This window comes from Pongo abelii, chromosome 1, assembly GCF_028885655.2.
Source record: "Pongo abelii isolate AG06213 chromosome 1, NHGRI_mPonAbe1-v2.0_pri, whole genome shotgun sequence".
In the NCBI taxonomy this organism is placed as follows: domain Eukaryota; kingdom Metazoa; phylum Chordata; class Mammalia; order Primates; family Hominidae; genus Pongo; species Pongo abelii.
This window is the reverse complement of record NC_071985.2, coordinates 116164352-116189874: the sequence shown is the minus strand read 5'-3', so window position 1 is coordinate 116189874 and position 25523 is coordinate 116164352. Positions and strand designations below refer to the sequence as shown.

The window sequence follows — 25523 nt, the reverse complement described above, 5'->3', positions numbered from 1 at the left end:
AAGTAAGCTCCTCTCTCAATCTCAGCCCCAAATACTCAGGTCTCTCCGTAGAATGTCACCTTAGGGAGGTCAGTGTTACCTTTCTAGACTCATCATTCCAAAGCAGTGCTTTTCATGCAAAATGTTCCTGCTCAAGAACCTATAATGGCTGCCTATTTCCACATCACTCCATTCCAAGGACCTCCTTGCAAATATTCAGTGTCTTTTGCCTCTATTTCAACTCAATGCCAGGCAGGTCAATCTTACTATCAAATAAATCACAACAGATTTAATTCCCTCTCATGTATTTGCCTCTGCTGTTTATCCCACCTGGAATGCCTTTTCTACTCCACTCTTGTTCTGAAAATGTAGGTCACATCCTACCCCCTCCAAAGCTTTTCTGATTATCCTGGCCTCTCCAATTCCCCTGCGTTGGTTGCTCAGCCCTTACCGTCGTATCATACATTCTGCCTATCACCTGTGCTTCCTGCCTAAGTCCTTCTAAGAGTTTCTTATGCTCACGTGCATCCATTCTCCCTGGTGTGGCCACAAGCTTCTTGTGGGAGGAGCCCTATTATATGCTTTCTCTGAATCCCACACAATGTCTAGCCTCGCTGGGTACTCTGACCCCACCCTATCAGATAGCACACTGCCTGGTATCGCATAATCTCCACAATGTTTGTTGTGATGAAAGGAACAGATGAAGGGATGAGTTCCGGAATGCCCATCCCCTTTCCCCGTGGCCCTGGATGATGCCCCCCTACCCCCATCATTGGTAGTGGTGGCTATGTCTCCCCCATCCACTCAGAGTTCCCCTCCACTGTAACCACCTAGATCTCAGCAGAGACCTGACTTGGCTCTCGCACTCACCTGGGGCTCACGCATATTGCTCAGATCTGAAATGCCCTCCTCTGACCACAAGCCTGGAGGTCCCTACCTCTCCCACCTCACCTCATCTCCAGCTACTTGGCTCCTCTCTGCCCAGCCTCCCGGCCCATCAACCCCTCATGGCCTTGGGTCCTCCCAGCTTGGGCCTGTGGCTGGCTGAGCTGCCCCTTGGACTCCCTTGCCCCCAGGCCTCCTGCCACAGCTTGTTTCTCCTGCACTGTTCCACCTGGCAGCTGAGGAGAAAGGACACCTTGTGGCCCATCCATTGATCCCACCTCACCTAGGCCCTTGCTGCTGCTTAGCCACCCTCACTTCATCCCTGCACTGACCACAGCAACTGACTCAACAAAACCAAAGGTCTTAACCCCTCACCTACCTCCTTGTCTTTGCAGCTTTAACATGTAGCCTCCTCCCTTGAGTCTCTAACCCGGGGATACCCTGGCTCCGATCCTGGACTTTGCTTCCCCAGTCCTGCCTTCTCTGCCTCTTCCCATCACCCTAGGGCATCTGGCTTTTCTTTCTTAGTGACCTCAGGTGCTCATGGCATCAATTACTGTCCAGATGAAGAGGCGCCCCAATCTGTAACTCTAGCCTGAAGCCCGTATCTCCAATTCTGTGCATGGACATCACTACCCAGGTAATACACCAGCACCCCAAAATCAACCTGTCAAAGCAAAAATTCATAATTTTCCTTCCCAACCAAGACTCCTGTGTGACTCCTCTGTGACACTTGGTCCTGTTGCTTTTATTTTTCTTGAAAAATAATAGTAACAATAATCATAATGGCTAACATTTATTGAACACTATTATGAGCCAGCCACTATTGTAAGCATTTTACTTATATTAATATATTTTGACACAGTTATTTCTATGTGATTATCTATGATATCATTGTCATTTCTGTATTATCATTATGCCCATTTTCCACAGAAGACAACCAAAGCACAGAGAGTTTAAGTGACTTGTCCAAGGCCTGTGAGAAATGGAGCTGGCATTTGAACCAGGGAGTTTGGCACCAGAGCCTACACTGTCAGATGAAAGTTTTGCTAACAGGACCTCTGCTGTTTCTCTCAAACCTAGCTCTGCATATTCAGTTCTGCCACCATCACCCTGACTCAGGCCCTCTTCTCTGCTTGGCTGGATTATTTCATTACTCCACTAACCAGTGTCCTCATCTCATCTCCTATTAATTCGTCCCATGCTTTGCCAGCAGAGTGATCTTACTAAAGCATAGTTCTGCTAGAAAACTCTGCGGTTCTCCCTAAAGAATGACCCAAAGCCTCTCTCAGTCTCAGCCTGGCCCAACCTGCCAGCCCAGCCCCATCTTTCTCTAATGCCTCAACACTCTCTGCTCCAAAGAGGATGGCTTGCTACTTCTTGTCCTGCCCTTCACACCCTGGGCCTTAACTCTTCCCCTCATCCCTCAACACCCAGCTCATGCCTCTGCCTCCTGACCACCAGTGGGATCTGCCAGGAGGGGGCCTCTTGGAGCATCCTATGGCGGTTTATTAAACCAACACTGCTGCTAATTGTGTTTGTGTCCTATCTTTTATATGTGACTACAGGCTCAGCTCTGACCCCGGCCCCTGAAGTGACCCTATCCCTGATCCAACTTTTCCTGGGATGGGAGGTGGAGGGAGTGTATTGTAGTGGTTAACAGTATAACTCTTGGAGTCCAAAGACCTAGATTTAAATCCCAGCCCACCACTTACTAGCAATGTGACCTTGATATCTCACTTGACTTCTACAAATCTCATATGCACTGTCTCTAAGCAAGGGGTATGATACTCCTCCTGCAAGACTTATTGAGAGGGTTCCAGGAAACGATATGCAGAGAGTGGCTAGTGTAGTGCATGGCACACAGTTGGTACTTAATACACTATGGTTAGTATATCTGCTGATGTTACTTCTTATTACTGTACAAGGCAACCAACAGATGAGTACAATCTGGCTTCCCAAGTAATGGGCATCTACAGCAGGGCTGCTGTTGTTCTGGCACAGAGTGCACAGCCTGCAGCGTACTTACTTGGTTCTGTCTGGTTTTCTGTCACATTTCAGAATACCTAAAAATGAAGAAATTGTCTTCTCAATTAAAGAACTGAAAAGAAAAGCTGAAATGTGGAGTTACTGACTGCCTATTAGAGGCCTAAATATGGAAAACTAAGCCAGAGCCCCATCACCCTGGGATTTCCTGCTACCCTATATGCTTTAAATCAAATTGGCTATAGAGCTGGTCCAAAGAGTTGTTCAAAAATTGGTCAGAACACGATAGAAAACCAAATGCAAAAACTGTTGACAAAATGGCTAATTTTACCTTGTGCATAAGGCTGAAGATGCAGGGAAGGCTAGAATAGTTTGGACCAGTGCTGTCCAATAGAAATATAATGCAAGCCACATAAGTAATTTAAAATTTTTGGTATCCACATTACAAAGTAAAAAACAATGTAAATTTTAATATTTTATTTAACACAATGTGTCCCAAATATAAAATTATTTCAACAGGTACTCAATATAAACATTTTTTGAGATATTTTACATTCTTTCATACATGGTCTTAGAAACTTATTATTTTACACTCACAGCACATGATAATTTGGACTCCCACATTTCAAGTGCTCCATAGCCACATGTAGCTCATGGCTACTATTTCAGACATTAAGACAGTGCTCCCACACATGCATGCATCGCTTTCCTGCCCACAGTAGGCATCCGCCTGACCCTAGAACTATGCTAGTGGTTCAGAAGCCTAGTCAATAGGGTTGACTAGAGCTTATAAAGTTGTCTGTCAACTACAACTAGGCAGCTGGAGCTGTTTCCATTCAACTCTTTCCTCTTCTGAAGATTGCATGCCAAACATCTCACTATTTCCCAATTAATGACTTTAAGGTTGCTTAAAGGTTGAGATGCTTGCTGAGTTTTTTTTTTTGTTTGTTTTTTGAGACAGGGTCTCACTCCATCACCCAGGCTGGAGTGCAGTGGCACAATCTCAGCTCACTGCAACATTTGCCTCCCTCCTGCCTCAGCCTCCTGAGTAGCTGGGACTACAGGCATGCACCACCATGCCTGGCTAATTTTTGTATTTTTTTGTAGAGATAGTGTTTCACCATGTTGTCCAGGCTGGTCTCAAACTCCTGGGCTCAAGTGATGCACACACCTCAACCTCTCAATGTGCTGGGATTATAGGCATGAGCCACCATGCCTGGCCTCCAAATTGTTTCTTTTTTAAGAACAAATTTTTTTCAGATTATCTGGGGCTAACAGTACTGACCATGGGAGTAATTTTCTGTATATGGAATGACCTTTTTTCTTTTTTTTTTTAAGTTAAATCAACCAATTGTTTTGAAGTTCTATGGAAACTCAGTGCCACCTCTCTTTAGTTCAGGTATCCTGGGTTAGTTCTTTAATTGAGATCTACAACAACACTGAGTGGAAAATGATTTTGGTTTCTGGGAACCAACCTGTTCAGGAGATGATTAACTATTATACTACTATTTGGGGATTAAAATAGATTTTTAAAAAATTTGAGCTCCCAAAATATTTTATGCATTGGGCAATAGCTGAAAACTTTCTTCAGCTGATTGTTATAATACTGTTTAGTGGAGAGTCAACTGACTGATAATCTATTACTTAGGGATGGATTTTCATGGTATTTACAACTTATAATATGAAAATGTTATCGTCAGGAAATTATATTTAGCACTGATATCGCAAAATAGTCTAGTTCTGCACTGACAAAGAAAACTTTCTGCAATGATAGGATTATTCCTTATCTGGGCTATCCAGTATGGTAGCCACTAACCAGATGTAGGTATTGAGCACTTGAAAGGTGGTTAGTGTAACTGAGGAATGAATCTTAAATTTAATGGTATTTCATTTTAAATTATGTATTTAAATAATCACATGTGGCTAATTGGCTACTATACTAAACAGTGCAGGTCTAAGGAAACTGAAATCTAGTTTATAAACTTGATTCATGACACAATGGATCCTAGATACTATCACTTGTAGAAAGTTTACTCTTTGGCATTCCCTGTCTGGCATATTTCCTTTTGGTGAAGGCTGATATGGAAACTGCTATGGCATCAAGAATATCTACTCTTCAGAATTACAGCCTGCTCCCTGTCCTTTGGGATTTGAGAGGGATTACTCATTACCAGGAATGAACAGGCTGGGAACAAATTCTCCAAGTCGTCAGTTCTCCAAGCTGTATGACTGCCCAAGATCGCTAGGGGACTGAGAAGCCTCAGGAAGTAATACAAGCATGATTACTTGTATTATGTAAGTCACTTAACTCAACCAAAACTCCTTTCCTACCTGGGAGCCCCATTCGTGGCATATGACATGAAAATTACAGAGATGGCAGCCTAAAGAGGTCTTTAGCAAACTCTGACTTGGAGACCAGAAGTTTAACTATATTTTGAAGCAGATCACATTTGTAAAAGGAGGCTATGCAACAGGTTCAGGCTGTGTTCCCAGGCCTGTATAGCTCTCTGTGGCCCAAGGATTCATTCTACCTTGAGATAATGCAGGATCTTTGGAGGAACCTAGCATGCTCAGCAGTCCCACACAAGTAAAGCAAAAAAGTTTTTGTTTCTTTACAAATGTATAAAATTTCAAACTTTATTTTCATCCTTAAACTATTTTCTGACCTTTGGAAAACCAATGCAAGTTTGAAAACTATTTTGTTTTAAAAAGCATACATACCATTCATATACAGCATAACACATGTTATAATTACTGCTAATGGTACGGGTATAAGTGCATATCTGTGTCTTGAATGACCTACAAAAAAGAAAAGAAAAGAAATTCAACTAGTTGAACTGATCAAAATGGATCGTCATTATTTGCAGATTCCACCTTGCGATTTGCTTATTTACTGAAATTTATTTGTAATCCACAAGTCAATACCCATAGCAGTCATTCTCAGACATAAGAACAGTGATGAAAACTTTGAGTCACCCAATAAGCAGATTCCCAGCAGAGGTGGAAAAAGGTAAAGCACTGCCTTCTTGTTTCAGTTCTTACACTGTTAACAAGTGTCCTATTTGCAGTCTATTTAGTGCCATGATTTTGCATTTTTATGCTTTTTTGTTGGTGATTTCACTATTTTAAGTGGTCCCAAAGTATAGTGTTGAAGTGCTGACAAGAGTTCCTAAGTGCAAGAAGGCTGCGCGATGCCTTGCAGAGAAAATAGGTGTATTAGATAAGCTTCACTTAGGCATGAGTTACAGTGCTGTTGGCTATGAGTTCAATGTCAATAAATCAACACTATATGTTAAGGTTTATTTAAACAGAAACACACATAAAACAAGGTTATAAACAGATCATTAACAAAAATGTTATGACTAGAGGCTCACAGGAATCTACCCCTGTATTTCCCCCAGGAACATTACTTTAGTACTTGCTATTTCACTGTTAACTTTACTCTGTAGAACTAATATGAATAAGAAGATTCGACTATTTCTAAACAAACTTATATGCACAAGCTTGATACATTCCAGACCCTGTGTTATTTAATAAAAGAAGAAAATGTTCCACTAGAAGGTTTGTTTCTGACCATCTCATACTGCCAGTGGAGGCAGAACTTGGCATTGTGTTTGGTAGGGCAATTCTGGCAGTTGTATATAATAAGCCTTAAAAATATTTATCATGAAGCATCTAGACATTGCACTAAGTCATGTGCCTATAGTCTCACTAAGTCATTACAATGTTGGGCAAGTGCCTTAACCTCTCAGTGCCTCCATTTTCTCATAGGGTAACTATACTTGAGACTAATAAATATACTTATCTCATAGGGTAGTTGCATTTAAGAACAGCTGTTATATACTGTCATTAACCTATTGAGTAGATGTTATTGGTATCTCTATTAATATCTTGTGACTCTGCAATTCCATTTCTAAGATGCCATCCTGGGGAAACTCTCAATGATGTGCCCTTCTTCTCCCCGCAAAAAGGCACAAAGATATTTACTGCAGCCTTACTTAATATACCATAAGGCAAAAACAACCTAAGTTGTTTTCACAGCAGTTCCTTGTTTTTACAAAAAACTGTGGTATGTTCACAAGGTAAACTCTATCCAGCTATTGAAAATCCAAAATCAGAGTACACAATGCACTGCTAAAGGATTGGGGAGGGGTCACTAAGAACAAATGTGACACGGTTATGGGAAAGAAGGGGAAAGGAAGGGAGAGGAGGAAGAGAGAGAGAAAATGAATGAATAAATGAGAATAAGGATATGATCACACTTTCCTTTTATTAGGAACACAGGTGTGTTGGAACAAATAGGCAGTCACCTATTGGTCAGATTTGAGAAGATCCTGGCCAGAAACTGCTAGGTGCCCCCGAACATCATTTTCCCTTCTTTAGTAGCAAAATTCAGATGTTCTTTGGCAATAATACTCCCCAAGTAGTGTTTGTATACTTCCCTCAGGTGACATACAATGCCTGGTTGCTTTTCTTTTCATGATGCCAGTGCCATTGAAGATCATTGTCTAGAGCCATAATTTCATCAAGGGTTTGCAAAGTGGTTTAGTCTATCATTCCTTCTTTACTAACTACAATCTTCACATAAAGATAAACTGCCCCTCATCAACAATGTGGTTACTCTGAGGTTCAATTTATATACGAAAAGCAGCATTTGATTCTTCTCTTTCTTTATTGTTTTTCAAAATAATGAGTTAGCTCCCAAGCATTCTCTAGAGAGGACCAATGAGTTTTTAAATTTGTTTTTAGTACATTATGAACTCATGAACTGAGCACAATTGATGTGTCTCAATCTACTGAAGTTGTTATTCTTACTGATGTTCCAATTGTCTTATTTTTGGCCAGAGGGAACCTCTTCAGAGTGGCTCCTGAGTCCTGTTGGTACCATCATGGTAAGTCTTTTTGATAGCTTTCTTGTTATGTGGTAAAATAAGATATTCAAGGCTTATTTTAATGCATTCCATGCCCCAGGTATGGAATCAGCCAACTGTCCCAAAGGCCCTGGTTCATTTTCATGGGAAATGATAATTAGGTACCATAATCTGGGTGAAGGTGGCCAATCATCCTGGTTTTCCTGAAACTGAAGAGTTTCCTGGGATGTGAAATTCGGGTGCTGAAACTGGGAAGTCTGGGCACACCAGGTAACACTGGTCACTCAAATCTGGGTCCAAGAACCAAGAAGCATGCAAATTGCTACAGGACTGGCTCTTGTTTCTAGAACATTTCAATGGACAGAACCAGGAAATACACGATTTTCTAAGAGACAAAATACATTAATGGGTCATGCTGGCATTATGTTGAACCCTATTAAGCTGCCAAGATTCAATGGTTTTTGACTAGAGAAACAGCAATTTCATATGGTTCAAATTAATACCTTTAAATAAATCCAGGGCTACAGTTTTTACTTAACCTAATCAATTTACAGCTGAATCTCCTTTCTTTCATGCCAAACATCCCAATATTCAATAACAACAATATAAATATTCATTTGCATTTTCCTGCAATACATACTCAACAGTAACCAAATACGAGCATTACTGCTAACTATATAATTACTTAAAACATTACAATTTTTTTCTTTGTAGTTCTTTTTATCCTTAGAATGCAGCCCCTTGAAATATGCACCCAAATTACTATGTTTTTAAAACACTTGGAATGGTTCCTCTATTTGGGGTTATTCCACAAACTTGATTCATGGCTTAGTACGTTAGCTTCACTTGGCTTTAAATATTTTGAGTTTCAGGTTCACAACAAAACGGAGCAGAAGTTACAAAAAGTTTGCACATACATCCTGCCCCTACACATGCATAGCCTCCCCACTATCAATATCCCTCACCAGAGTGGTACATTTTTTAGAATTAATGAAACCACTCTGATACATCATTATCATTAAAAAATCCATGCTTTACATTAGCATTCAGTTGTACATTCTGTGGGTTTGGACAAATGTATAACAACATCGTTACAGTATCATACAGAGTATTTTCACTGCCCCCAAACTCCTCTGTGTTCCACCTATTCATATCCGCTGCCAACCACTAATCTTTTTAGTCTCCACAGTTTTGCCTTTTCCAGAATGTCATATAGGTAAAATTTACATAGCATGTAGCCTGTTCAGATTGGATTCTTTGACTTAGTAATATGCATTTAAGTTTCCTCCACGTCTTTTCATGGCTTGATAGTTATTTTCAGTGCTGAATAATATTCCATTGTCTGTATGTACCACAGTTTATTTGTCCATTCACTTACTGAAGGACATCTTGGTTGCTTCCAAGTTTTGACAATTATTAATAAAGATGCTATAACCTCCATGTGAAGGTTTTTATGTCAACATAAGTTTTTAATGCCTTTGGGTAAATAGCAACAAGCATGACAGTTGTGTTGAATGGTAAGAGTACGTACAGTTTTGTAAGAAACTGCCAAACTGTCTTCCAAAGTGGCTGTACCATTTTGCATTCCCACCTGCAATGAATGAGAGTTGCTTCACATCCTCACCGGCATTTGGTGCTGTCAATGTTCTAGATTTTGGCCAGTGTGATAGGCGTGAAGTAGTATTTCATTGTTGTCTTAGTTTCCATTTCCCTGTTGCCTGTTGACATAGGACATGCCCAGCTAATTTTTGTATTTTTACAAAATAGAAAATAGTAGAAATGGGGTTTCCCCATGTTGGCCAGGCTGGTCTTGAACTCCTGACCTCAGGTGATCCGCCTGCCTCAGCCTCCCAAAGTGCTGGGATTACAGGTGTGAGCCACCGCGCCCGGCCCAGGAGTATCTTTTTATATCCCTATTTGCCATCTGTATATCTTCTTTGGAGAGGTGTGTGATGAGGTCTTTGACTCATTTTTTAATTGGGTTGTTTGTGTTTTTCTTGTTGAGTTTTAAGAGTTTTTGTATATTTTGGATAACAGTCTTTTATCAGATGTGTCTTTTGCAAATATTTTCTCCCAGTCTGTGGCTTGGCTTCTCATTCTCTTGAAATTGTCTTTCATAGAGCCATGTTTTTAATTTTAATGAAGTGCAGCTTACCAATTCTTTCTTTCATGAATCATGTCTTTGGTGTTGTATCTAAAAAGTCATCATATCCAAAGTTATCTAGGTTTTCTCTTATGTTTTAGGAGTCTTATGGTTTTGCATTTTACATTTAGATCTATGGTCCATTTTGAGTAAAATTTTGTGAAGGGCATAAGGTCTGTGTTTAGATTCATTTTTTTGCATGTGGATGTCCGGTTGTTACAGCACTATTTATTGAAAAGATCATCTTTGCTCCATTGCATTGCCTTTGCTCCTTTGTCAAAGATCAGCTGACCATATTTACGTTGGTTTATTTCTGAGCTCTCTATTCTGATTCACTGATCTATCTGTCTTTATTTTTCCACCAATACCACACTATGTTGACTACTGTAGCTTTATAGTAAGTCTTGAAGTTGAGTAGTATCAGTCCTCCAATTTTGTTCTCCTTCAATATTTTGCTGGCTATTCTGGTCTTTTGCCTGCCCATTTAACCTTAAAATCAGTTTGTTGATATCCACAAATGACTTCTGATATTTTGCTTGGGATTGCACTGAATTTATAGAGCAAATTGGAAATAACTGACATCTTCACAATAAGGAGTCTTCCTATCTATGAACATAGAATATCTCTCCATTTATTTAGTTCTTCTTTGATTTTGTTCATCAGTTTTGTTGATTTTCTCATATAAATCTGGTACATATTTTGTTATTGTACCTAAGTATTGCATTTTTTGGGTGCTAAGGTAAATGGTGTTGTGTTTTAAACTTCAAACTCCACTTGTTCATTGCTGTTATAGAAAAGTGATTGACTTTTGTATATTAACTTTGTATCCTACAACTGTGCTATAGTTTTTTATTAGTTCCAGGAGGTTTTTGGTCAATTCATTTGGATTGTATACATAGATATTCATGTCATCTGAGAACTAAAACAATTTTCTTTCTTTCTTCTCATCTGTATAACTTTTATTTCCTTTTCTTGTCTTATGGCATTAGGTAGTGCTTATAGTACAATATTGAAAAGGAGTGGTGAGAAGAACATTATTTCCTTGTTCCTGGTCTTAGTGGGAAAGCTTCAAATTTCTCACCATTACAGATGATGTTAGCTGCATGGTTTTTTGTAGGCATTTGTTAACAAGTTGAAAAAGTTTCCCCTCTATTCCTAGTTTACTGAGAGTTTTTATCATAAATTGATGTTGGATTTTGTCAAATGCTTTTTCTGTACCTATTGGTATGATCATGTGATTTTTCTTTCATAGTCTGTCAATGTGATGGATTACATTAATTGATTTTCATTTTGTTTAATATTTTGTTTAAGGTTTCTACATGTACGTTCATGAGAAATATTTGTCTTAATTTTCTTTTCTTGTATTGTTCTTTGGTTTTAGCACAAGAATAATATTGGCCTCATAAAATGAGTTGGAAAGTATGCCCTCTGCTTCCATCTTCTAAAAGAGATTATAGAGAATTAGTATTTCTTCCTTAAATATCTGGTAGAATTCACCAATGAACCCATCTGAACCTGGTGCTTTCTGCTTTGGAAGATTATTAATTACTTATTTGATTTATTTAAACTGCCAGGCTGAAGTGATCCTCCCACCTCAGTCTCCCAAGTAGCTAGGACTACAGACACATGGCACAACACCTCAGTAACCTTTTAATTTTTAGTAGAGATAGGGTCTCCCTATGTTGCCCAGGCTGGTCTCGAACTCTCAGCCTCAAGCAATCCTCCTGTCTTGGCCTCACAAAGTGTTGGAACTATAGGCATAAGCCACTGCACGCAGCCTTCTTTCTCAATTTTTAAAAGCAGAGTGCACATTCTTAATCACTATTCTTCCCGGTGGAATGTCATAAAAGTCACAAGAGACCAACTTAAATCAGTCCAAAAATCCTCCTACTTCTGTTTCTGCCTGTTACATTTCATCTGGTTCAAACTTTGTTCAAATATTCTTAACATTCTTCATCTCAGTCTACATAATATTATTTCCTATGTTGCATTTCTTCTTCTCCTTTTTCCTACTTCCGCATATTTTTGTGTTTCTACGATGAATTTTTCCAATTTCTCCTATTTTTCTTAGGAGTAAGATCAAAGGGTGTTTTTTTGAGGCTCTACCTTCAGGGTCCTTCAGTGACTTACTCCCTGCAGGTAACATAATGTCCACACAGCTATGAAAGAAAGATCATCTAGTTGAACTCAAAACAATGTTTGTTCTGCATAACTTCAGGTCAGAGCTGAACAATGTTTCTTTTATGTTCTTGGTCCACAAATGTGGACAACAGTTGGAAACTGGTACTCTAGAGAATATCCTCTTGCCTACCCCTTCAAAAAATGTGCACTTTCCCTAGGCTCCCATTTAGAGTTCTGTGTCAATGTGGAGGGTGTTACAATCATCCTACTTCTTCCCAGCAGTTATCTAAAAGAGAATGGTGAAGTCCACTGGTTTTCTTTACCTGGAAATAACCTTTGACTCTCAAAGGTACTCAGATTTTACTTTCCTCTTTCACAGCCAAATATATAACTGGCCTATTGGACTACCCCTCTTCTTACTTAAAGCCCAGGAATCTGGTTCCTACCCTCATCTATTCACAAGGTCTGTCACCAATGACCTCCTAAGTGCCAAATCCACAACCTCTTCTACATTGTCCTCCTTAAACCATTGGCTGTATATAATGTTATACCAAATGTCCTCTCTTGAAACTCTTCCCGTATCCTGCATAACAACTAGCAGTTTTATAGTGTCTGACTAACCATCAATACTCTTTCCCACATGCTATTTTATTTAATTTCCTCAGCCCTTGTAAAGTAAGTATTATTATCCCCCACACTCACACTGCCAGTAAGCAATGAAATCAGGTCTAGGACCCAGGTTTTCTCACTCCAAATCCCATGTTCTCTTCTATCCAGAATTTTCTCCTGCCTTCAACTTCTCAATTTTCTAATCTGTATAAGTCTGTCTATATTCACGTGCTGCCATAAACCAGCTTTCTGACCTTGAGGTCTCTGAACATCTGTAGCATGGGCATATAACCTCCATGCTATCTACTCTGACCGCAGATAAGGAGATAAGGAGGAGCAAAATGTAGGAGCATGACACAAAGGCAAGAAATAATTGCTCACTAGCTTTCTTTCCATCTCCCAATGCCCTGGAGCTGCAATTTTCAAATGGTTTACCAATGGAAGTAAATTCCAAATTCCAGATTATAACTCTCCATCTCTGAGTCATCTTCTTACTTTTACTTCCCAATGCAGTGGGGAAGACACAGTGCTTTGAGTTCAGATGGAGCTGGATGTCAAATCCTGGCTTTGCTCTTAATAAATGTGTATATTTGGTCAAGTTATTTAACCTCACTGTGCCTCAGATTCCTCCTTTATAAATACCCACACCACTGGGTTGTTGTGTGGATTAAATGTGACACATTTATGTAAATCATTTACAGGAGTTTGTTGTGGAGCAGGCCTTCAGTAAGTATTAGTTCATTCCCCCAATACAATACGAGGTGGACAAGAACTCTGTCCTCAATCTTAACTGTCTCTAAAATTCTCCTTTAGATTGTGTTTAACTAGTTAGTAACCCCATCACCCCATTTCTGGGTTGCAGTGATGGTATGACAGTAGATGTCATGACTAAAATGACCACAAACCACAAAAAGGTCCTACTAGACAAAATGTTACAAGAAACATGAGATAATGAGGTAAAAAATTAAGTTACATTTGACCAATATCTACTATGTATATCTATATGGTATGGGTTTCTCTAGCTCATTCATATGAATAAATTAAATAAAACTTTAAAATTTGATTTATTTTGAAACGTATAGAGAGTCAGGATGGTATCATACAAAAACATTCTGGAATTCAAAGACCTAAATTTTAATTCTATCTCCAATACTTAGGTGATCCTTGGCAAGTCACCCCACCTGGTTGACCCTGTCTCCTCATTCTTTTTTTGTTTTTTGAGACGGAGTCTCACTCTGTCACCCAGGCTGGAGTGCAGTGGCGCGGTCTCGGCTCACTGCCAGCTCCGCCTCCCGGGTTCACGCCATTCTCCTGCCTCAGCCTCCCGAGTAGCTGGGACTACAGGTGCCCACCAACACGCCCGACTAATTTTTTGTATTTTTAGTAGAGACAGGGTTTCACCACGTTAGCCAGGATGGTCTTGATCTCCTGACCTCGTGATCCACCCGCCTCAGCCTCCCAAAGTGTTGGGATTACAGGTGTGAGCCACCGCACCCGGCTACCTGTCTCCTCATTCTTAAAAGGTAAGTAACAACTGTCTGGCCAATCTAAAATGATAGTGGTGAGGAGCAAATGAGGCATTTATCTGAAGGGTTTGCTAAAGGAGAGCAGGCTAGTCAATGTGAGTTACTTTGCTTCACTGATAAAGCATTGGAAAGTTTAGATGAGAAATCAAAACCTGAAAAAGTAAGATCTAGTATTTAACTGTTATACTTCCATGGATTTGTATCTATTATGATGCATGTGGTTCCACACAAAAGCATTCAAAAATCATCTCAGGAAAAAAAAAAGATCCTAGACTGTTACTGTTCAAAAGAATCATTAAGATCATTAAGTTCAGCTCATGGTTTGCATTTTAAAAGGAGAAGGTCCTCCAATATTTGGTTAACAGAAACCAGGGTCAGAAGCCCAGATGTATGTCTCAGATGTCAACACTACTCCAGGATTTAAACCTAAGACCTATCAAGCAACATCCCTCAAACTTTCAAAATCTATTGTATATATGTGAACTATCAATTTGGAAGAAAATGTAAAAGAAGGATAAATCACCATTATTTAATAATTAAAAGAATTTTTTCAAATTAATAGTACTTATTTCAAATCCATAAGAGGAATATTATTCCTCTTATGATCTTTTACCAGACTATCTACAGGGAAAGTAATCTTACTTTCAGTAAGAGTAATTTTACTTTGTGTCTTCAAATTCTAATGGCAAACATAAAGTTAAAACTGGTGCAAGGGCAAAACCTTTAAAAATCCCCTAAAATATTCCATGTAATTCTATAGAGGGATCTTACTCAGAAATTATTTCCTTCAAGTATTTTGTCTCTTGGAACACTTAAAACTTTTCAAGATTTCAACTTGCTTGCTCTGTCTATATGTGGTCATCTTCTTCCTCCTTGTCAGTTAGATGCAGCACACATGTACCAAAAGGCAAAAGCACACTGGTTTTATTTTTTGTTGTTCCCATTATAAAGCAACTATCTGCTTTTACAACAAATTGCATTTCCATATCGTATGCCTTGGGTATTATGTAACTCTCAAAAGGTGGAATTAATAAAGGAATGTTTGCTTCAAGCTTAACTATTTTAACTTTGCAGCTCGTTTTAAAAACTTCTTGCAATTGTGTGACTTGTACAAACAGTGCTCCTTTGAGTGACACCTCTGTGGGTTTGATCTTTTCTCTGTCTTCAAAAATCAAATCTATCAGTTATAAATTGGGACTCATTTGCACTTTTTCTTTTTTTTTCTCCATGTTTCATAACTTTAATAGAATATTCTAACTATTATGTACAAATTGAAAACACTGTATTCAGTTATAAATGTGTTCTAAGGTTAGGCTGAGCACTCTCTACAGGCCTGGTCAGCGCGGACACGGCCATCCCCGCCTGCCACAGAGCGCTGTCACCCACTTGGAAACCCCACTCACCAGCCACCAACTGGTCACACCAACCAGGACCTTCAGACAGGATGAATGGTGGGGCCCAGCAATGGGACTACTGAGAAAGCAGGACTTGACGCTCATATGCTCAAATGAAATGCAGGACTTCCCAGCCCAGCCCCTCACTGGAGAACACCGCGGAATCCCAACTCCGGCAGCAGGGCGGTGCCTGTGTCACGAGGACAGGCTCGCGTCTTCAGCCCTGGTGGCAGGAAGCAGTGTTTCTTCCGCGCAGCCCTTGCTCCTGCTAGGAAGCGGCACATTTTCCTGCTCAGGTCACCAGGGTGGTTCAGAAATGGCAAGGACAAGCGACAGCAAAAGGCCGCAGTCCTCACAGGCAAGAAGGGATAAATAAATATGAGGTGACCCGTGGCAGCTCTCGCCTGAGCTGGTGTGCCACAACCCTGACCCAACCCTAAAAAAAGAAGATCAAAAAGCAACATCCTAAGGAGAACACGGCCCTACTCTACACACCCCTTCTGAGATGATTAGCATACAGCAGGTGACGCAGGCTTCACACTCAGCAGATTAAGCAGCTGAAAACAGCGAGTGGGTTTCTTCAAATGAAAGGAAAGAATTCAGTCCAACTGCAGTAGTGGTAGGAGAGGTTCTAGATCCCTGGAACCTCATCACCAGACCTCGGCCCTTTTAGCCAAGTGATCCCCACCCCAATGGGGTCTATGGGGCCCTCCCACAGGGAAAGGCCCAGGCAAGTCCAGAGCTACAGGTGCCAAGGCTGCAGAGGGTATTGGACAAAACCTCCTATTTTTGAAATGCATTTCAGTTGCCACTGTACATGTTAAGCAAAATAATAAGGAAAAAGGAAAAGTGAAAGTGAAAATCATGCACTTGAAAACGATTAGATGGAGTAAGCGCTGTCGACGGGATTGTGCCACATGCGGCAAAGACTGAGGCCTCCCCCCACAGGCCTGGAGTCGCGACAGCCGGTCTGCCAGGCGCCCACCTCCACTTCCTACTGCTGCTTGCATTCCGCCAGCTGGCTGGGTTCCTTGTTGGGATTAATTTCCACCTCATCCTCATCTTCTCCCTCCTCGTCACCTTCTAATTCGTCCTCTTCTTCTTCATCTTCGTCAAAATTGTCATCATCCTCTAAGGCCTCCCTAGCGAAGTACAGCACAGCCTGTGGGACTATCCGCTCACGGAAAAAGTGTCCAGTTTCAAAATCAGAGGCTAATACGAATTCAGAATCTTTATCCAGTGATTCTCTATCCCCAGATGCTTTCAGTGGATTGAAGAAGTTGAAAAATGACTCAATGGATACTTGCTTGGTAATTGTTCTAACAGCGCCTGGACCCTTATGCTTCTGCTTTTTCTTGATGGTTTTGACAGTAACATTCTTTCCTTTCTTCCAGTCAATAGTACACCCATCACAGTCCATGATCTCAGGACCTGCAAATGAAAAGGGATCAGCCTTATCTGGTTCTGATTTCATCTTGCAGGTTTTTGTCAGGACTGAGTTGGCAAAGTAGTCGTTGGGTTCAAAGTGGAACTCTTAATATGAAAGACATAGGCTGTCCAGGGTCAGAAAACTTCACTTTAATATCCTGCAGGTGTTTCAAGATTGGTTCATCATATTTCTGGACTAATTCACTTAGCATATCTACATTTCTAAAGATGGTAAACCAGAACTCTGGAATTCCTTTGGGATTTGGCTCTTCAGCTGTTGTCGCTACTTTTTCTGTTATGACTACTTTATTTTTCATGTCTCCAGCCAATTTCTCCTCCTCTTCATTTTCACTGTGCCATTCTGATTCCGTATCAGATGTTGGTTCAACATCACCGGTGATAAATTCTCTTCTCTTGTCAAAGAGAGGCTGGTATAATGCTGCATATTTTCTTTTCAAGTCATGAACTTCTTCATAGAACTTGGCTTCTATATGAGCGCATCTCACCTGAATTTGTTTCAATGCATTAATTCTTCTTTTTACTGCTTTAGGTAAAGTTTCGATGTAGCTGGAAGGGGTGTGAGGGGCATTGTCAAGTCGCTCCTGTAAAGCTGCCAAAACTCCAGGATTCTGCATCACCTGATCCGTGAGCTTTTCCATCTTACTTGCATTTTTAGCAGCTTCCACGAAATCTGAAGGAACCCCATCTGAAAAACTGTTATCTGCCATCTGAATGTTTTTATCCCCTTGTCTGGTAAACCAAGTCCCGTGAGTAACTAGGCTAAGGCACTCAGGCCAGTCCTCGGGGAGCACACACCGCCCATCTGGCTCGCACGGCACAGCTCCCAACAGCTAAGATGCAATGCCAAGGACTTTCTTCCCCATCAGACATGCCCTTGTCCACACGAAACTTACAATCAAAACCCCAGTTAGCCCAGCCTGACCCCACAGATGCTCACGATGACCATCGCCCTATGGAAAAACTAAAATTCCTAAACATCTAATAAAGAGGTCCTGGACGTCTCCACCTTAAAAACGGGAAGCCTGAACGCTCCTCCGGGTTCGCCGCGGCCCTCGGGGTACGCGGGGCTGGCTGGGCTAGCGGGAGATTTGAGCTGCTGGCCCCCACTCGCCGCCCTCTACGCCTCCTCCGCTGGGCTGCCGCCGAGGAAGCCGCCTGCAGCGCAGAACACGCCCGCGGCGCAGAAAGAAGTGACTTGACCTTCAAGGCAGTGGACGGCCGGGCAGGGGTGCGCCGGGTGCTGGGAGGGGCCGCCCGCCAGCGCCCCAGGCCGAGGCTCCAGGCCCCAAGCCCCAGGCCCGCCGCGGCGGCGCTGCCCACCCTGACAAGGACGCCTACTTTTTCTTGAAAAATGTCTTTCCTTTCCCAAAAGTTACTCTGCTTTGTCTGAAAATAATATAACTTTAATGGCTTTAAGTTATTGTTTGAAAGGGTTCAGAAAAGACAATAAATGGGAGACTTAGAATGGCTCACCAGTTAAAATCCAAGTTTCTTATATTTCTTGTATTTGCTAATTTCCCTTATCTGTTTCAGCTGCTTGTTCAGAAAAATTACATTCATAGACTCACCTTATCCCAGCCCTAGAGACTCATGTTCTCTATTTGCCCTGGAATCCTGTTCACTATTTACAATTATATTATTCTGAATAATAGTATTTACTATTTTCATCTCTTCTTTTATATTTTAATAAACCACTTTCAAGTCACTGACCTTTTTGTTTGTTAAACTGGGGATATAATATAAAAAACAGATAATAAAAATTGCAAATGTAAATCATACTAAAACAACATTAGAAAATCATAGCCAAGACAGATTGTCATGATATTAACTTAGTGTTAGGCCTAAGGAAACATATCAAATGCATGTTCCTGTAGTAGATATGTAACCTTTCAGAACATAATGATTATTAACAATATTATAAAGCAGCATTGTGAATAGTTGAAACCATGGGCTCTAGAGCCAGATAGCCTCTACTCAAAGCCAGGTTCTGCCACTTACTAGCTGTTACCTTGGGCAAACAACTTAAACTCTCTCTCTGTTGGTTTCTCACCAGGAAACAGGGATAAATACTAGTACACAACTTATAGGTTGTATGAGGATTGATGTGAAGACTGAATTAGTTAACATATGTATTGGAATGGTGCTCAACATAGAAAGTGCTAAATAATGTTAGCTTTGTATCTATAATGGGGTTTCTGTTAAAAATTGTAACTTGTTTTACATTTCAAAATTGTGAACCTTATGTTACTCACCACATCTGTGGTTTGAAAGCCTCCATGACACATTTAGTTATTTACTCACCACTGCTTGGGATACAGGTTGCCAAATTGATTGATGATGTTGTTTTAAATAATGGATTGCTAGCAGTACACTGTATTTTTTGTGGAAGATCATTTTCCATCTTAAAATATACATTGGTTGAGTTATGTTTACATTGCTCCATAGGACAATCCCATGAGTACATTTTAAGTTCTCGATGGCTGTTGTAATGCTCCGGTATCATGCATTGGACTTCAATGCTTCCATTAGTCAACGCACAAGTTAGTGTAGGAGATGGAAGAGGCTCTGGAAAAAAAAGTGTAATATTTAGTACAGAAAATAGTAATATTTAGACTTATCATCTGCAAATTTATGAAGAGCTTGCAACCTCCTTACGAGCTTGAAAGGATGAGCAGACAAACTCCCTGAGCATCAAGGAGTGAGAATTCTTTCTTTTGCTAGGTCAGATCTACCTGCTCAAATTTAACAGAATAAATTCAGACCCTGATATGGTTTGGCTCTGGGTCCTCACCCAAATCTCATCTTGAATTGTAATCCCCATGGGTCGAGGGAGGGACCTGGTGGGAGGTGATCGTACCATGGGGGATGGTTTCCCCATGCTATTCTCATGATAGAGAGCGAGTTCTCATGACATATGTTGGTTTAAAAGTGTGTGGCAGTTCTCTCTCTCTCCTGCTGCCTTGTGAAAAAAGTGCTTGCTTCTCCTTCGCCTTCTGCCATGATTGTAAGTTTCCCAAGGCCTCCCCAGCCATGCGGAACTGTGAGTCAATTAAACCTCTTTTCTTTATAAATTACCCAGTTTCAGGTAGTTCTTTATAGCAGTGTGAAAACAGACCAATACAGGCCCCAAATCCCTTATCCTCAATTCTTAAATCAAAAAATCTCTGAAGCCAAAAGAGTCTTCACAAGTTGGTAGCAAAATCATTTAGCTGCAAATCCTGACCTGACCTGAATTAACACAAGGATTTGAGTCTTTCTCACTTACTTCAAATATTCATTATCGTTTCACCACAAAAATATTCCTGTGCTTGGCAGGACACAGTGGCTCATGGCTATACTCCCAGCACTTTGGGAGGCTGAGGCAGGAGGACGGCTTGAGGCCAGGAGTTCAAGACCAGCCTGGGCAACACAGCAAGACCCTGTCTTTATAAAAAGTTTAAAGATTAGCCAGCCATGATGGCTCCTGCCTGTAGTCTCAGCTACTTGGAACTGCTTGAACCAAGGAATCTGAAGCTACAGTGAGTTATGATTGTGCCAGTGCACTCTAGCTCACTGCACACAGTGGGCTATGATTGCATCAGACTGAGACCTTGTCTCTAAATATATAGGAATGAAGTAAATACTTGTTCCTATGCTTGACCCATAGAGTGCTCCCGTAATTAAGTGGGGTGCTTAATATGCAGAGGAAATACCTTGTATTACCTTTCCAAAATGTAAAAAAAAATTTTAATTCCATAACACAACTGACTCAAAGCATTTTGTGAAAGGAAAGTCCACAACACATCTGACTCAACGCATTTTGTGAAAGGTGGAGCTACACAGAGCCTTGTCGCGCCCTATTGGTTGGGCTGGACCTGTTAGTAGGCAGCACAGGGTGCAGCATGTGTCACAGACCTGCCTGTCCAGAGGCCTCGCTCCCACCCTTCCTCTAGGAAGCACCTCCTATTGGCTAAGGCAGCATGGACCTACAAGGATGAGTTAAGGACTAACATGTCACATTCTGCCATTGTTGCCCTTTAAAAGCCTCAAGGCTAATTACTTTGTCCTATTAGTCATTTATTTGTTAATTCATATGCCTTCTTGCATCTCAGCTAACCTCCAGCAATTAATCATAAGAGGCTTGAGGAAACATGCAAAAACATATGTAATATACAACAATGGTCATGGTAGCACTGGGATAATAAAGTATTGATACATTATAAACATCTACTAAAAAGAGCATTTAAGTAAATTTAGGTTCACCAAGATAATGGAATACTATGTTGTCATTTAAAATGATGTTTTCTAAGACAAGTTAATGCTTATGCTCCAATTATAATCTGAAAAATAAAAGCATTTAATGGTTCCCCCATCTTCTCCTCCTCCTGTATTCCTTCTCGCTCAGTTAAATAATGTACCCAGCCTGCCTTGGTAGAAACCAGAGTCACACACTGACTTCCCTTTCTACTTGGGGCTTCCTAGTTTTTAAGTTTAATCTAGCTCACACAAGTCCTTACATACTTCCTTAAGATTTTCTTTAATTAAAAAGACTTTTAATCATCTTTTAAGCAGTGGAATTTCTCCGAATTAAATCTTCAGTGGCAATCCAATCCAATGGATAAGAAGTTGCTCTAGTTGACTCAAAATTGAAAGCCTAGAGCCCTGCTCCCCTAACTTCCTCTGGTCTCTTTTGCCCACCCCACTCCATAGCAGCTCTCAGGGGACTTCCAAGGAACATGCATCCCCAGAATAGTTCAAAAATGCCTGTTCTCAGTATTTCATATGCTTATGCCTGCCTCTGTAACTAGGCTGGGCATTTCTCAGGGGCAGAAAACCAAGCTTTCTACCTCCTTAGAAATGGTCCTTTGAAGCATTTCTCAAATTTTAAGGTGCCTAAGAATCACGAAGGGTGCTTGTTAAAAATACAGATTCCTGAGCCCCACCATCCCAGGTGCTTCTGATGTGTGTGGCCTTTTTGTTCTGTTACAGATTCTAATGTATTGATCTAGCTCTGCCAATGTCTAGTCTTTCATCCAGCACTTTCTGAACTGAACAGAGGTGCATCATCAGCCCCAGAGACTGTGCATCTTTGGAGGGCAAAGACTAGGTATGACTCATCTTTCAATCACAGCATGTGACATAATGCAAGGCACACAGATGGCTCCTCACAAGCAGTACTGGACAGATGGGGAGACAGATGGATAGAAGGATAGATTCAAAGAGACAGTCTTCAAATAAAATGTAAATTCTTCTACCAGCTATCTCCAAAGAGGTACAGTATGGTGTTTAGCATGGACTCAGAAGCCCAACTGCCTGAGTTCATATCCCAGCTTCATGACTAACAGCCATTTGACATTGGGCAAGTTACTTAAATCACCTTGTGTCTAGGTTTCCTCCTCTCTACAATAAGGACACAAATAGTACTTACTCTATCAGACTGTAATGAGATTAAATGAGTTAATACAGATAATAATCAATATATGAATTAACATGTAGTACCTGCACAGAGTAAGTACTTAACAAATGCCAGCTGTAATAGAGCACACGGCCATTGGCTGTGAGTTTCCAACTCCAGGAAGCCAAGGCTCCCCAGAGGGTATGTAATATGATGAGAAGAGTCACTGAGTAGGAGTTGGGAGGTTTGATCAAGCCTTAGCCTTGGCCTGCTGTGTGACCTGGGACCACAGTCCTTTTAGGAGCTGGAAGAGTTTTAAGAAAGCATCCATCCAGGTCTCTTGTTCTACATACAGAGAAACGGACTCCTAAACTGTCTTATTTTCATCTGTGAAAGGGAATGCTGTATCAGGTCATTGTAAAGGTCAAACAGAATATGACTGAGTGCCACATGCAGGGTTTGTAAAAAAGAAAAGAAAAGAAAACAGAATATGAAAGTAATTTGAGGGGAAACATGAAGCATGTTAGTATTATCTTCTAAGTTGCTAGAACTCCCTTGACTATATAGAAGCTCTTTCTGGCTATCTCATTACACAACAGTTGCCAAATGGCAAACGTAGAAGTGCCTATCCAACACATCTAAAAGTGTGCAAGCCTTTCTGCAGCACCTAGATCACAGTTTCTACACCTCAGATCTTTTCCTTCTATAAATCTTTCACATTTTCTTGCTGCCCGTGGGACTTACCACAGCTGTATCTAACAAATATTGGTTACACCTCTACTTTAAGCAGCATTAAACTGGCAAGAAATGTGCCTACTTCCTCCCTAAGACAATTAGTCAATTTATAATTAATGAATTGAGTTCACTGCTGTGTAAAAAATGAGAATTTCTTACATACATCTGATGACATTTTATAGAAATATATGTCTATTTTCACGAATTTTAGTAAAGGTCAAGTATCAATCCAGCCCAGTTAAGGACAGGGCAGTTAATTCTACTTACACAAAAATCATCATCTGAGATGTGATGAAGGTCCATAAAAAGATGGGAAAGGACTAATAAACCTCAGAAGTAGAAATTTTAAGGGGACTTTTGGGTATAGAGGAAAGCCAGATCTCAATGTACACACAGAAGGAAGTGGATGCCCTGAATTTAGGAAGTGCCAGGAAATCCCCCTGTCCAAAATATACTCGCTGGAAGTCTCCTATTAGGTCTGGTGTCTCTAGAAGATTACCAGGTTACTAAAACAAGTGTTAACATTACCTCAAGGAAGTATGACTTCCTCATTTCTTAAAAAAAAAAATAATAATATGACCAATCATTTTATCATGCAGATGTGAAACCTAGAGTCATCTTACGTCTTCCTACAACCAAAACCTACATCTTGCAGACTCTTTCTTGGACCCTCTATCTACCTGGATGATAGAAGCTTCTAACTTGACATCTCCTCTCTTTAATCCATCATAAGTATGCACCATCACATTAATCTTCCAAAAATGTATTTTATCAAGTCACTTCCTTGCTCCAGTATAGGACACAATGGCTCCCCACTGCTACAAGCTGATGTCCAGACTCTCAAACCAGGCCTTTAAGTCCCACACTCAGTACTATCAATATCACTGCCTCCTGATCAAAACTCACCTCCCCTGTACTTTACTCCTCTGCAGGCTTCCTAAGGTCTATCCAGTTGGTCTGACTACCAAAACCATACCTTTGCTGAGGTGCCATAGAATATTTTATTTAATTAATTTATTTAGCTAGTTATTTTGAGGCAGGGTCTTGGTCTGTCACCCAGACTGGAGTGCAGAGGTGCAAGCATGGCTCACTGCAGCCTCAGCCTCCTGGGCTCAAGGGATCCTCCCACCTCAGCCTCTTGAGTAGCTGGGACTACAGGCATGCACCACCATGCCTGGTTAATTATTTTATTTTTGTAGAGATGGAGTCTTGCTATGTTGCCTAGGCTGGTCTTGAACTACTGGGCTTAAGCAACCCTCCCTCCTCAGCCTCACAAAGTGCTGGGATTATAGCCTTGAGCCACAATGTCCGGCCTAGAATATTTTAACTTAAATTATTTTAAGACATTTCATCAAGTTTAAGAGGAGAAATTTATTCAAATGTTTTGAATTAGTTTTACAAACTCTAGAAAAAGGGCTCTTAAAATGTGTGATCTAAATTCTAACTCAATCTTCTTGTTTGTTGGTCCTATCTATAAATTATCAGATCCCCAATGTCCATGTTTCAAAGATTCTACTTTTTCAAGGAAATCTTCTAAGAGGATACTTTGACATCTTAGCAAGCTGTATTTGTCTAAATAGAGTCCACAGGGGTCAGACCTCACATAGCCTTGCAGGTCACTTTACACATTTTAGCTTTAACAGAGTTAGATGGGGCCATTAGAAAGTTCCACACAAATGAGTGACATGATCTGACTTCTGTTTTAAAAAGATCATTCTGGTAGAACCAGTACAACTTCCTGGTGGAGTGAATGTGGTATTCAAGAAAAAGAGAGGTACCAAGGATGACATCCAGGTTTCAGACTGACCAACTGAAAGGATGCGGCTGCCATTAACCAAAAGGGAAAAGATTTGGGGAGGCGCAGCAGGTTTTAAGGGGAAGATAATGAGCTTACTTTTGGACATGTGATATTTGAAAGGCCAATTAGATATCTGACTGGAGAGGTACACTGGGCAGTCAGGTATACACATAAGGAGCTCGGCGGGGTACTCTGGGCTAGAGCTCTAGATCTGTGCATTATTAGCATTGAGATGATATTTAAAGCCCTGACATGGGATGAGCTCACCCACTGGCCACGAACGCAGACAGAAAAGGAAAGAGACCCAAGGCTTAAGCCTTGATGTTTCCAGTGTTAAGAGGTTGGGGAAACGAGGAAACTAGCAAAAGAAGCTAAAAAGGAATAGTCAGTATGTTAGAAAGAAATGTGAAGCCAGGCACAGTGGCTCACACCTGTAATCCCAACACTTTGGGAGGCCAAGGCAGGTGGATCACCTGAGGTCAGGAGTTCGAGACCAGACTGACCAACATGGTGAAACCCCATCTCTACTAAAAATACAAAATTAGCCAGGCATGGTGGTGCATGCCTGTAATCTCAACTGTTCAGGAGGCTGAGGCAGAAGAATCGCTAGAACCCGGGAGGCATAGGTTGCAGTGAGCTGAGATCGCGCCATT

General features: G+C 40.8%; 2 protein-coding genes across 4 annotated transcripts in view; both read right to left on the bottom strand.

The window, feature by feature from the left end:
- CD58 (CD58 molecule) overlaps window positions 1-25523 on the bottom strand; it is a 69054-nt gene that overhangs the window by 14273 nt on the left and 29258 nt on the right. For 2 of the 3 annotated variants that reach the window (XM_054529069.2, XM_009245829.3), the window contains exons 3-4: window positions 19265-19528; window positions 5572-5649 (exon numbers count right to left, since the gene is read on the bottom strand). In XM_054529069.2, coding sequence (XP_054385044.1) covers window positions 5572-5649; window positions 19265-19528 — 342 coding nt within the window. Of the gene's footprint in view, window positions 1-2893; window positions 2931-5571; window positions 5650-19264; window positions 19529-25523 lie in introns of all 3 variants that reach the window. The other variant, XM_002810374.4, reaches the window with a different exon arrangement.
- Window positions 10395-19258, bottom strand: LOC129049534 (nucleosome assembly protein 1-like 4). Its single transcript, XM_063728085.1, is given in 2 exon segments — window positions 10395-17048; window positions 17050-19258. Coding segments are annotated over 2 exon segments (1161 nt in total). The 5' UTR covers window positions 17671-19258; the 3' UTR covers window positions 10395-16508.